Here is a 14,026-nt window from a genome sequence, read left to right on the forward strand (position 1 = left end):
TCACTCTTACGGTGAAGACCATAGCTTCTTTCCCATCCAAGGTCTTCCTTTCCCCTGCTTTCTGGATTGTTCTGATTGTTGCTGTTTCTCCTCTCCTGGTCAGGGCTCATCTCCTATCACTTCCCCTCCAGACTCGTAGGGAGGACCTGCTGTAAGTAGAAGGTTACCACCTCCTGTGGTTGGCCAAAGGAAAGCGTTTGCTCCTGAAACATAGGTGAGAACATTTTATTCCTCTTCCCTGCACCCACCGGGAATGAGCCATCTGCATGAGGTCTGACTGTTCTACCATTCCCAGAGTGTCCGACTTTAATTCTCTGCCTGGACCGAGAAGCATCATGTCAAAGGCGGACCTGTTGGGACTCAAGGACGTCCGTCAAGCTGACCAGAGACATCACCCAGGGAGAGGCGGGGCTGGGGAGCCGAGTCCACCTTCCTCCTCTGTTCTCACTGCCTCTCCACCTCCATCCACGTGGTCCCTTCTGAGGGAGCCCAATCAGAAGCAGTTCAAGGGCAACGCAAGCCCCCTGGTCCAGACCTCTGAGTCCTGTCGCCATGCAATGTCCCCACCCCAGCTTTCTTCCTGGATGCCTTTCTTTACTTGCTCTAGGAAGAAAGGGTGGATTCCAGCTTTTAATAAGGAAAATACTGTTCTCCTCTGCCAGCATCCTACCCCCCTGCTCGTCCCCACCCCCACCCCCAAATCGCACTTCCTCGGCATTTCCCATCTTGCAGCTCTGTCAGTTGTTTTAAAACAAAAACATGTCTCCTGTCAGAAATAAGATTGTCACTATGCATTTTGACTGCAGTGGTGAAAAATTCACCCAGGGCCTGACGTGGAAGAGGAATAAACATATGGAGAAGGACCCAGTCTCTTGGTGGTTCTTTAACTACTGTAGCTTTTCTGGTTTGGATTGTGTGGGTTGTTTTTATTGTTATCATTGTTGTTTTTAATCATTTGATCAATGATTTATTTACTTAAGGAAATGAATGAGAGAAACAAAGACCGACGGACAGAACAAGGTCGTGTTGAACGTTATCAAGAGAGGCCTTGGGAGGGGTGGCTCAGGGCGCCCGAGAAAGGTCTTCAAGACGTTAGAATTGTACTTTAGACAGACTGGAATGTTCCTTTATCCTGATTTCACAGCCCATCAACACCCGACCGCCCAGTCCTGATGGTTCCTCCCAGTGTCTCAGGGTCAAGGTCATGCACAAAAAGTGAGACTCGGTGGCTCCAGGAGGCCCAGGCCTTGGAAGGAACAGGAAGGAACAAGAGAAGGGCTCAGGCTGTGCATTTTTGCACTGAGAAGCTGCAGGTCCCACAACGCCTGTGGACTGGGATACCCGGCTGCACTTTTTTTTTTTTCCTGGATAAATGGTTGATAAAGCAGAAAATTCTTATCCTCTCAACCCTTGTTGAGAAATCATATGTCCATGCCTTTTGGTACCTTTGAATTCTGCAGGGAATACTTATTCAAAAATGGAAAAATAAAAATAAGAAGGAAGTGAAGACTGCTTATCCACCTTGGGGAGTGCTCTTCATCATAAATAGATAAGTGCACTTTTCTCCAAAAAATGAATCATAATTTAAATCTACTTTTAAAGAGAAGTGATTTTGTAAATCCCCACTCTGAACAGACCACTAGACTTGGATACTTCCAGCCATTGGTTTGGTTGGGACCCCACCTCTCGGGTTTCCTTCTCCCAGCAGAGGCTGGCAGAGGGCCACAGAAATAAACACTCCTCGAAATTGTTCTGACATCTTGGAATTTGGTTTTATCAAATCCAACCAGTGGTAATTGGGCCACTGCCTGAGCAGCTCTCCCCTTTGCTCTAATCATATTTGTTGAAATGAATTTAGAGCTACACACCCCCAGCTAGTTGGGAGCCCAGCCTAGAAAAGGGCAAGTTTAGAGGTTTATCCGCCAGAAGGAGGTGGGACCAGAGAAACATCACCACCTTCATGGCTGAAGCCCACGGAAGGGTCAGAAGCAGGTGGGACATCCACCCTGTGCAACTGAGATACACTTTGCCACCACGATTCTCCTGGGGGCCCAGTGGTTCCAGCTGGGGGGTGCTCAGAGCATGGGGGCAGAACGCTTGGGTAGACTTGGTCCCTGCTCCCCTCCACTTTGCTCTTGGACTCACCTTATACCCCAATGAGAGATGCTATGTGAACACACTTAGGATAAATTCATCCTGGCACCCAGAGTGCTCAGTAAATGTGGTGGAATCTGAACCCAGCTTAGAGCAAATGCACTTTAAAACAGTGGGCAACTGGTCCAAACTCCCATGTGAAAAATATGTAAGCTACAAGGATATATTGTAGAGCACAGGGAATATAGCCAATATTTTATAATAACTGTTTTTAATGTTTAGCCATTTTTTAGCAATTTTTTATTTATTTAATGGCGTTCTTGGGGCTTGAACCCAAGACCTCATGCATGCTAACCACATGATCTACCACTGAGCTATACCCTCCCCCCTTATAACTTTCAATGGAGTATAATCTATAAAAATTGTGAATTACTATGTTGTACACCTGAAACTAATATAATATTGTAAGTCAACTATGCCTCAATTTAAAAAATAATAAGTAAAAATTTTTTTTAAAAGTGGGCAACTAAACTACGGGGTACTGAGCAGGATTTAAGTTAGGGCCTCCTGGCTTTTTCTTTTAATCTGCAAAAGAAGCCCACAGCAGCCCAAAGGAAAGAGCTGCCCTGCCTTTTAGGAGCAGGGAATGTGCGTGCCAGGGAGGTGGGAGGCCGGGACTGGCCGGCTCGCTCTCATCCTTACTGTCGTGGGACCTCGGGCCTGCACCTGCCAAGCGGCCAATAAACAGTAACTGGATGAATTCCTTCACTCTAGCCCAATCCATCCAGTGAATGTTTGCCTCACTTCCTTCTCTGCCTCAGTTTCCTCTCTACCTTAGTCTCCTTCCTGGAGAGGAAAAAAAATCCTGGTTGCAAAGACCAGCGTTCCCCAGAAGACGGTTGAAGTCTGAAGTTACTTGCTTCCCATTTCTTCTGCTCCTCTCTCCCCGGCTCCAGCCTCCCTCGTACTCAGCCCTGCCCTCAACAGCCTGGCCCAGAAACAGCTCTGTGCATCTGAATCTCGGTTCTACACTTTCTGACTGTGTCACTTGGGCAAGTGACTGAACCTCTCTGGGCCTCAGCTCCTCGTCTATAGAACAGGCATAGTAATCGTCCCCACCTCATCTGTTTGTACAGTGAGAAGAAAATGAGTTATTCCATGTAAGAGACTCCGAGTCTGGCACACAGCAAGGCTCAATCAATGGTATTATTTACCCCAGGTAGCACGTGCACTGCCAATCGCATTTGAGGTGTTGGCAGACTACGAAAGTAAGTTCCCTCCCAGCAGTATTTGCAACTTAAAAGAGGAGTCTCTAAGGAACTTGAAGGCCCAAAGGAACAAAGTAGTCGAGGGTGACGGCCCAGGGCTAAGGGTGATGTATGGGGCGGGGCAGATGGAGGGAGGAGAACTTCAAAAGCACACCTCCTCCGGCCCCCTCTCCCGCCAGCCCCGCCTATCTCCCCGGGGCTGATAGGAGATAAACCACTTCTTCAAAGCACGCTGCTCAAGGACCAGGATCAAACATGGGGCTGGAAGATAAACTTCAGTCTACATTTCCTTTGTCCATCCCTTCCCACCGAGCCTCCAAAGGAAATTAAAGGGGAGGAAAAGTAGTTAATTCCTCCTTCTTTTATCAGAAGGTATCACGGCCCCATCCTCCCTGCAATGGGCTGGGATAGGAGAACCAGGGAGATAGGGAGGCCTCTCCTTGCCTCGCTGGCGGGGTTGCTTGACTTTAGACTCCTCCAGAAGCTCTCAGAGTCCCATTCTTCATCTAGCAAAAGGGATAAAAAAAAAACTGCCGAAAATAACTCAGCATCTTGTGAGATGATAAACACAGATTTGGGAAAAGATCCTTTAACAGGCTCATAGGGTTGACATTGTGCAAAATGCTAAGTCATCCACCATGAGTCTTTTTGCTAATACGGTGAGAGGAGATAGAAATAAACAGCCCTCCATATGTAAAATTCTTTTTCATTCACCAACAAACTTTCATGGGGCGCGTAGGGCATTCAGACTGCCTGGATTCACACCCCTACCTCTTACCAGCTGAGGCTTGGGACAGGTTACTAAACCCCTCTGTGCCTCTGCTGCCTCCTCTGTGAAATGGGGTAACAATAGGGCCTACTTCCTTGGGCTTCCACAAGGATCAAACGGGATAATTCGTGCAAAGTGCTTACATGAGTGTTTGGCTTTCGGTGTTGGCTGGATGTCATTAAACACCCTGGAAGGCAATAAGAATACAGAGAGGATGAGGACAGTAGGGAAGCAGTCCCAGTCCAGCGGGAGAATGGAAGTAAATAAATAATGGCAGATGCCCTGGGATAGGTGTAATAATGGAGCAGAATCGGAGCTCTGAGAACACAGGAGAGGGGCTGCTGGAGTGGGCTCCTCTGCAAGGCTGGCTTTGCCTGACTCATGCCCCTCTGGCCTTCTCAGGCCCGGGGCTGTGATAGGACGGACGGAGGCAGGGCCTCCCAGGGCCCTGAGCACACTGCGCTAAATCAGGGCTCCTGGCCAAGGCAGTAATTACCAGCCGCTGAAAGATATTAAGCGCCAGGGAGGAAAACCAAGTCCTTCATGAGGCAGACTTTTCAGAGTTCTTACAGCTTGTTTAAAAAAAAAAAATGTAAATAGTTACCCAGTGAGATATTATTTCATGTTGTAGCCATTAGGGTTTGAGTGTTATGCAGAGAGAGGCGATCATTCAGGCAAATTCCGCCTCGGCCAGGACTGAAACTCAGCATTAACCCCACACAGCAAATCCACCACCTCTCCGCTCCAACTGACTCAGGCGTTTTTTTCCCTGGGCAGCGAGTTTTATGTAAATTGACGTCGTGAAAAAAAAATCTATACATATTCAGAATTTCCTAAAGGATTTTCTTGATGGCTTCTGAGAGGCGATTTTTTTTTAAGGCCATAGTTGGCTGGAGGGGCGAGGGGTACTCTCCTTTGGGTGGAATTTCGGGCCAGCTGGGGTGGGTGCTCAGGGCCTCCAGATCCAGGTGTGCAATGGCTGTTCTCCAGAGCAATCCCCCACAGACACAGACGATCACTTACCTGGGTTTTTGTGGCAGGTCCCAGACGTGGGACTTGCATCGTCTGGTCTCGGCCTCCCGACCCTGAGGTGACCACTCTTGGGTTTTCTACAGGAGGAAACCGAAGCTTGGGGAGGTTTCCTCGCCAGGGCCACAGCAACCATGTGGTTCAGAGGCCCAGCTCCCAGAGACCTGACTCCAGTCACGTGCCTTTGGGTAAGTGACTAACCTCCCCACTCTGTAAATGGGAATGATAAACGATGATATCTGAAGCTTGTCGAGTCTGACACACCCAGTTGTCATTCTCCACCACCTTGGCAGGGGGCATTCTCAAGCAGCCCTAGTGGACTGGCACCCCGCACTCCCAGGGCTCTCTGGGAAGGGCCTGGAGAGAGGGCTGTCCCTGAGCCGCATGTCTGCCACTTTTCTGCAAGCGGAGGACTTGTGCGCTGAAAGTCCGCCATGTCTCACATGGCTTTTTCAACCACACCCCATCACCTTCAATAAACACGGCCCAGCCCAATACTAAGCCTTATTCCTTCCCAGGTGACAAGCCATTCCTTTGAATACGGCCCTTGCTTTAGGCCACTAGGGCCCCATTTAGGACTCTGTGGAGGTTAGCGTTTCAGCTAAGTGAATGTCAAGTACTGATTGTAATAATCATCTAGTATCTTTTAATTAGGCCTCTGGCCTGGCTAAGTGTGGTTTTCTATTTTCCCTTCCAAGACAATCAAATTGATCTGGCCAAAGGGGCCCTGATGCCCTCATCAGCACCCCAAAGGGAAGGGTGCCTCTACTCCCTTGCTAGCACTTTCCAGGAGCAGGGCAAACAGGCCTAGTTTCCACCTAAGTGTTGTCGGCACCCCCTGTTCCTAGGGATTAGCTGTGAGCTAAGGGAGTGGGTTTTTTAAGGACAGTATATGATGCCCCGGGCAAACTCCCCAGCCTCCAGCTGGGCCATGCTGTCCTCACCTCCTCCTTTCTCCCTTCTTTCACTCATTCCTTACCTTCTTCCTCCCTTTTCCTCTCCAAATAGACTAAATATTTTATCACCCTCCATTCTCTCCTCCCTTTCTGCTGCCTCCTGCCCCTCTATTCCTCCCAAATTCTGAAATGCCTTTGTCTCTCTCCCCTCCCTTTGCTCCCAGCTGATTCTCCATTAATCATCCCTAACACACATCTGCTTGGGTCCTAGCAGTTCTTGGCTGGTGCTCACAGCTGAGCTGGTTACAATAATCAAGAAGGGGTCTTTCGTCTTTTCCTGTCTCCTAGCTCTCCTCTCTTCCCAGCTCCTCCTGCTCCTCCAAGGTGCCCACAAAGGCCCACCCACTTCCATTCTGGAAGGTTCTCCCAAGGGCCAGGTGGCCTTGTCGGCTGAAGCAGCCCTGCAGTGGACTTCAAACTTAGTATTGGCAGTGGCAGGGATGTCACAGTACCCAGAGGCTGGCGTGAGCAGATTGAGGGTGCGGGGGATAGGGACCACTATGGTAAAATAAATGGGGTCACCCCCCTGTCTTGTACCCCTCTTGCTGCAGTATGGACTACATCACCCAGTCAGGGCAACCCTTGGCATTCGCTGTAATCTGATAATTGAGGTAGGGAAAGCCTGAGTCATTTCTTAGAGGTCTATACATACTGCACCCCTAAACAGACGGATCCAGGGAGTAACTGATATGGCCTGGGAGTGGTGCCTGCTGCCTTCTTTATTGAGCTAAAGGTTCGTGACTGCCACTTGTTATTTCTGATAGTTGTTACTGTCTGTTGGAAGAACCCCTTTGAAATCATCTATCCCCATCTTGGGTTCTCATTGGATCTCAAGGCGTTGATGAAAGAGTGACAGTCAGGGACCAGTAGTCCTGGAAAAAGATGCCCCCAGTGACAGGCCTGACAATCGGAGTGACGGATTCAGGCTGGGAAAGTGGAACTCTAAGCGAGTCAGTGACACCAGCGCGCCTCCACCGGTCGCCGAGAGCACGGAGAAGTGGTCTCTCCCCGGAGGCCGGTGCACAAAGGACCAGCTTCACCTTCTGATGGGCGGACCAGGAACTTTACGGTTCTCAACGTCAGGACTCTGACTGTAAAATCTCTGCCGAGTGTGAAGCTGCCGATATAAGATTTATCCATAAGACGTAGGGGGAGTGGGTTGGAGGAGGGAGATACTGTTATTTTTTATTAGAAGTTTTTATTCCGAAATTTCCGTGGGAAAACCTAGTGCATTTTTCCCCGCAAGAAGAAAAGGATGGGGGAACCCACCTCTGGAGTTCGTATCGACGTGCAGCACTTAGAGATGCCCCCTCCTCCAGAGAGATCCCCTCCTCCTCCTGGGTCCACCCCACCCCCGACAAAAGCAGCTAGTCGCGGCGCAGTGAGAGAATTTATGCCTCTAAACAGGACACTGTAAGAAACCTGAAACACTGTAAGAAACCCAAACATCGAACCTATAAATCAGTGCGCAGGCACCGCGCGCCAGGCGCGCCCTGGCGGTGCGCATAACCTGCGGAACCGCGCTTTATCGCGACCATCTCACCCCGGAAGGGAGTCCTCAAACTTGCAGGCTTCGGACAGGACTGGCTCAAAGTAGTTGGAGCGGTTTACGCCGCGTACCGAGAACCATGGATGCGTCCAAGGCTCGGGAGCTTCCGAATGAGCACACCCTGGAGAAGCCAACTAGAGGAAGAGAGCTGGACCGGAGCTGAGTCCGAGCAGCGCCCGAGCAGGGCCCGAGCAGAGCGGGGGCTCTGGAGGCGCGGCCCACCCCTACGCGGCCTGCGGGAGAGGCTCGGCCTCCGCCGTACCGGAGCCGGAGCCCGGCGCTCCTAACCATCCACTCCACCCCACCCCACCCCAGACACCCACGGCCTGGCGGGTGCCAGCCCCCGCCAGCACCACCCCCCGGAGGTGCGAAGGGAGAGAGCAGAGAGAGACAGGAAAGCCAGCAGAGGATAGGGCGCAGAGCCCAGGGTCCCGGAGAAGTCCTGTCCTCCCTGGGACCCCCGGCAGGGGCGGCCCAGCTTGGGGGAGGGGAGGAGTACGGCGAGCGGTAAAGGCCGAGGCGGTGGCGGCGCGCGGGCGAGGCCCCTTTAAGGCCCTCCCCTCCCACCGGCAGCGCCGGTCTCCGCCCGCCGCTCTCCCCGCCCCGGGGTCCCGGCGAGAGCTGCGATTGGGCGAGCGCGGCGATCCCTTTGAAGTGTGGCTGCCGATCGCGGCTATTTGACGTGCGGCTCGCGGAAGGCAAAGGTTTTTGTGTTGCTCGCCGGGGCTAGCGGCGGCGGCGGCGGCGGCGGCGGCGGCGGCGGCGGCGGCGGCGGCGGTGGTGGAGGAGGGGTGGAGGCGCGGCGACTGCTGCACCGCGCTCGGTGCTGCGGAGCGAGCCCACCCGCTCCGGGAGCTCGCCTCCCCGGAGCTACCCCCTCCCTCCCCGCCCCCCCAGTGGCGCTGCCTCCTCCAAATGAGCGATTCGCCCGCTGGATCTAACCCAAGGACACCCGAAAGCAGCGGCAGCGGCAGCGGCGGCGGCGGGAAGAGGCCAGCGGTGCCGGCGGCGGTGTCCCTCTTGCCCCCGGCGGACCCCCTGCGCCAGGCTAACCGGCTTCCTATCAGGGTCCTGAAGATGCTGAGCGCTCACACCGGCCACCTCCTGCACCCGGAGTACCTGCAGCCGCTGTCCTCCACTCCCGTCAGCCCGATTGAGGTCAGTCTCCTGGTCGCTGCCCGCCCAGCGCCGGCCCCATTCCGTCCACCACTGCTGGGCCCACGACCCTGCTCCCTGCGCCCCGGGCTCCGTGCGACGCTCAGGTCCGGCCACACTGGCGGATGGAGTGAGGAGGGACGGAGAACAGAGGGATCCGAGCCCACCCGGTTCTCCCTAGGCTTCTCCGGGGAAGGTTCCCCTTCCACACTCGCCTTGCCGAGCTACGTGTTTTCTCCTGGATTGGGTTTGCTCTTGGATTCTCCACTGGGTCCTTTACTTTTCCTCGGCACCCAGTTTGCAGGCCAGAGATGATCTCTCCTGGGCCTTTCCTGCCCCCACCCCTCCACCAGGGTTTGTTCTCTTTGAAGCCCAGTCGCCCCCGTCCCACTCCTCCTCTGTCCCATCCGGTTAGAGCGCACTACGCCCAGGCACTCCCGATCCCAGGTCTTTCTTCCTCCCACTTCCCTGGGTGCCCTCCCCGGGAGGGAGGGGCTACGGAGAGAGCGCCAACGGCAGCCCTGGCTTCCAAACGCGCGTCTCCCCGCTCCTACCCCGCGGCGCCACCGCCAGAAACCCGTCCCAAGCGAAGTTCCCCAAACTGAAGGAATAAGTTTTTGCCTAGACAGAGAGGAGGGGGAGATTAGAGGGAAGGGGGCTGAGTCACAGCCCTTCCCCCAGCCCCGACTAGAGAAGTCACCTTCTCCGGCGGTGGCCTTTGGTAGACTACTTCCAATGCCCATTCCCCAAAGCCTGTGGCGCATTACAGGACCCGGTGGAGCAAGGGATCCCACCGACGACGATTAGTGTGAGCGCAGATCCTCCAGCTGCCCCGCCCGCCCAGCGCTCACAGACCCTCTCTCCAAGGCCTTCCCGCTCCGTCGCGCCAACTTGCGAGCTCCCTGAGCCCACCCAGTTCCCCAGGCGCCCCGCTTGCCTGATCGGTGGGTCTCTAGTCTCACCCCCTTCTCCCTCCCCTTGCCGCTGTCTCCCACAGCTGGACGCCAAGAAGAGTCCTTTGGCGTTGCTGGCGCAGACTTGCTCGCAGATCGGCAAGCCGGACCCGCCGCCCTCGTCCAAGCTCAATTCGGTAGCGGCGGCCAACGGGCTGGGAGCGGAGAAGGACCCTGGCCGCTCCTCCTCGGGCGCCGCCTCCGCGTCTGCTGCCCTCAAGCAGCTGGGGGACTCCCCGGCCGAGGACAAGTCCAGCTTCAAGCCCTACTCCAAAGGCTCCGGTGGCGGCGACTCCCGCAAAGACAGCGGCTCTTCCTCCGTGTCCTCCACCTCCTCCTCCTTGTCCCCCGGAGACAAGGCGGGTTTCAGAGTCCCCAGCGCCACCTGCACGCCGTTTCCCCCGCATGGAGCGCCGGTCTCCGCGTCGTCGTCCTCGTCCTCTCCCGGTGGCTCCCGGGGCGGCTCCCCGCACCACTCTGACTGCAAGAACGGCGGCGGGGGCGGCGGCGGGGAGCTGGACAAGAAAGACCAGGAGCCCAAGCCCAGCCCTGAGCCTGCAGCCGTGAGCCGCGGCAGCGGTGGCGAGCCGGGCGCGCACGGCGGCGCCGAGGCCGGGGCCTCCGGGCGCAAATCCGAGCCGCCCTCCGCTCTGGTGGGGGCTGGCCACGTGGCGCCAGTGTCGCCCTACAAACCGGGCCACTCGGTGTTCCCGCTGCCACCCTCCAGCATCGGCTACCACGGCTCCATCGTAGGCGCCTACGCCGGCTACCCGTCTCAGTTCGTGCCTGGCCTGGATCCGAGCAAGTCCGGCCTCGTGGGAGGCCAGCTGTCGGGGGGCCTGGGCCTGCCACCGGGCAAGCCTCCCAGCTCCAGCCCGCTCACCGGGGCCTCCCCGCCCTCCTTCCTGCAGGGATTATGCCGCGACCCCTACTGCCTGGGAGGCTACCACAGCGCCTCGCACCTCGGAGGCTCCAGCTGCTCCACTTGCAGCGCGCACGACCCGGCCGGGCCCAGCCTGAAGGCGGGGGGCTACCCGCTGGTGTACCCCGGGCACCCGCTGCAGCCCGCCGCGCTCTCGTCCAGCGCCGCGCAGGCCGCACTCCCCGGCCACCCGCTCTACACTTACGGCTTCATGCTGCAGAACGAACCGCTGCCGCACAGCTGCAACTGGGTGGCGGCCAGCGGGCCGTGCGACAAGCGCTTCGCCACCTCGGAGGAGCTGCTCAGCCACTTACGGACTCACACGGCCCTGCCCGGCGCGGAGAAACTTCTGGCCGCCTACCCGGGGGCCTCGGGCCTGGGCAGCGCCGCCGCGGCCGCCGCTGCCGCCGCCTCCTGCCATCTGCACCTCCCCCCGCCCACCGCCCCGGGCAGCCCCGGGTCGCTGTCATTGCGGAGTCCACACACTTTGGGGCTAAGCCGGTACCACCCCTATGGCAAGAGCCACTTATCCACGGCCGGGGGCCTGGCCGTGCCGTCCCTCCCCACAGCCGGACCCTACTACTCACCATACGCGCTGTACGGACAGAGACTGGCCTCAGCCTCCGCGCTCGGATACCAGTAACTACAGCCCTTCCTCCCACCCCGACCTCCTCTCCTCCCCGCACCCCCACCCGCCTCCGCTGCTGCCTCCACTACCGCTTAGCCCTGACGGATCCCCGCCCAGACCCTCCCCACCGGACTGTGTATTTATTTACTATAATGTTAGCTTACAAGCTGGGAATATAAGTGCATTAACGGCCCACACGAGTCAATGGTATGCAAAAAGTCCGTCCCCCCTCCCCCAAATAATAATATTAATCACGCAAGTAACTACATGTCCCACCCCTCTTCCTTTCTTGACTTTTTTTCTTAGATGTAAGTTTTGAATTTTTTTCCTTTGGCTTTTTTTTTTTCTTTTTTGATTGGTTTGGTTTTTAGGGGAAGGAGGGAGAGTTCGGGTTCTTTTTGTTTTGTTTGCCCTTCCTGGAGATTTTCTTGCATGCTTCTTAACCGTTCAAACTACATTTCTTCCATCTCTTTTACCCCCTCTTTCCCCTTCATTCCTTCTTGTTTCCGTCCATTTGAGGTTCTGTTGTTTTTTTTTTTTTCCTTTGTACAAGTAACAGAGAGGAGGATTTTTTTTTTTTTTTGTAACTCATTTGGGGGTGCAGGGAGTGGCCTTGGGAGCTGGAGGTCTTGTGCTTTTATTAACCTGGAACTCTGCTCTGTGACTCCTCCCTTGCCACCTTCTCCGCCCAGGGTCCTTGGTCTTCACCCTGGCCCTCAAAATTAGAGTCTTGCTCCCCTGTCTTGCTCTGAGCAGGAGCCAATGGCCCGAGAGGCCTCCAACAGAGCTACTCTTCTTCCAGGCCCCAGACACCCCGGTGGTCACACTGCCTGCTAGTGGGGGACCTGCAGGGCTCATCTTACTCAAGTAAAAGTCCTAGAAGGCTCTGCTGGCATGAAACTTTGCTCGTATAGTTTGCGAAGTGCTTTTATAGCCATTGTTTTTCGCTCGGTCATTGGGGCAGTGGTCCCTGTCTTGGCGGTAGGGGCTAGGTGTGTGATTCTTGCTAGATCCTTCCAAAGCAGACCAGTGGTAATATCAGCTGGCAACACACCCATGTTAGCGCTTTTGGGGGAAGGTGGGAGAGTCAGGGAGCACACGGATCGCAGCAGTCCCCGTCGCCCCCTCCCAGGCCTGACCCAACAGAACCCCCAAAGTTGGCCGTGGGCTCCCTCAGTTACTAGGATTGAAGACTCCAGCCCCTGGGTCTTCTCCTCACACCCTCCCTCCCTCCTGGTCTTATGCAGCCGAGCGGGGGCCGCGGGGCCTGTTTGGGATGAATAGAGCTCTCCCTTGGTAAGACTTATTTTGTTAATAAATGGAATACTTGGCTATATTCACACCGTGGTGTGTTTCTCTCTTGCTCAGCCACCGTCCTTCCAGACACATAAGCAGACGCCCTTCTTTTACTCTTGTTTAAAATACCTGATGGTCTCCTCAGATTGCCATTCAAGGACGAGTTTAAGAAAGGGGAGAGATGAAAACAAAACTTCTGCCAACGCATTACAAATAACATAAAACTGCCCTTTTTTTCCCCTCAACTTGGTTATTTAGCTCCCAGCCTCACTTCAAAGGCCTTGACATTTCCTGGGGACAGGGTGGAGGGAGAGTGTAAATGTGGGTTTTCCTCTGGGCCTAGATTCGAGGTGCAAGGGGCTGAGAAGAGAACCAGGACCCAGGGCTCAGAAAATTCTTGGCAGCACCGTCCCGGAGCCCTGCGGGCGAGGAAGGACGATGTGCCTCGGGCGCCACCTGGTGGCAGAAAGGCGAGAGACTGACGCCAGCCCCCGACAACACCTTTCACGCTTCGTACTCCAAATACGGAGGATTTCCTTGCCCTGACAGTGCCTTCTACACACCTTGAAACCAAAGGGTGCAGGCACCTGCTGAGAAAGGTGCTTCGCAAGGCTTGGGGGCTCCCCCAAGGCCAGCACTGGATTGTGGACCCCGGTCATCTGCACCCCCAGAGACTTATCCGCACCGGCTTTGGGTTTTGCCGAGAAGGCGCAGCCATTGTTTGGAACCTGGAAGCCACCCTCAGTCCCTGTTTTCTTGAGCTCTCACGATTGACACCGACTTCTGGAAACGGGCAGGCGAGGGTGGGGTTGCCATTTGGCGAGATGGTGCTAGAGGGCACCTCCCCACTGCGCGGGAAGTCTCTGGGGCCCGGAGGAGAAGACGCTGGGTGCCCGGGGCCTGGGCAACCATCCCGATGCTAACTCGCGTCCCACCCCAACCCCTGGGCTGGAGGCGCCCCTCTGCCCACCTCCGAGGCCGGCCTCGCTCAGGTTCCTGCTGCCGGATGCCGGGCGCCCGCCGCTCACGGCGCTGCGGGCCAAGGTGCACGGCACCTGTTAGGTGCACGGCACCTGTTGGGCGCACGGCAAGGTGACCTTCCTCGCCCCCTCCTGGCCGACCAGCTCTGGGAGCTGCTGTTGCTGTTCGTGTTGGTTTGCTTCGCTTTCTCTGTGAAGAATGCGAGTTTGGGGCAGTTCCTGCTCCACAAACACTGTGCTTCTGAAACGTCAGTAGACCAGAGGTCAAGGGTGGAAGAGGGCTGGAGGGGTGCTCTCTCTGCCCAAGCTATTTCAGCCCGAAGTAGGCCCCAAACTCCTCTAGAGAGTCACAGAGTGCGTCTCAGCCTCATCCTGCGGCATCGCGGATTTTGATAAAACCTCAGCATAATATGTTTTTTGAGGGTCT

The 14,026-nt window shown here is 55.7% G+C and overlaps 1 protein-coding gene across 1 annotated transcript; it reads left to right on the top strand.

Annotated features, from left to right (window-relative positions):
- Window positions 1-7,642: 7,642 nt before the first annotated feature.
- ZNF703 (zinc finger protein 703) lies at window positions 7,643-12,663 on the top strand. The gene is made up of 2 exons (XM_074353331.1): window positions 7,643-8,823; window positions 9,818-12,663. The coding sequence occupies exons 1-2, from the start codon at window positions 8,581-8,583 to the stop codon at window positions 11,336-11,338; spliced, it is 1,764 nt and encodes a 587-aa protein (XP_074209432.1). The 5' UTR covers window positions 7,643-8,580; the 3' UTR covers window positions 11,339-12,663.
- The last annotated feature ends 1,363 nt before the right edge of the window (window positions 12,664-14,026 follow it).

Source organism: Camelus bactrianus, chromosome 26 (assembly GCF_048773025.1).
Source record: "Camelus bactrianus isolate YW-2024 breed Bactrian camel chromosome 26, ASM4877302v1, whole genome shotgun sequence".
Lineage (NCBI taxonomy): Eukaryota > Metazoa > Chordata > Mammalia > Artiodactyla > Camelidae > Camelus > Camelus bactrianus.

Coding starts and splice junctions, on each gene's coding strand:
- ZNF703 (XM_074353331.1), top strand. CDS start 8,581: ATGAGCGATTCGCCCGCTGGATCTAACCCAAGGACACCCGAAAGCAGC. Junction 8,824..9,817: donor CTCCCGTCAGCCCGATTGAG/GTCAGTCTCCTG, acceptor TGTCTCCCACAG/CTGGACGCCAAGAAGAGTCC.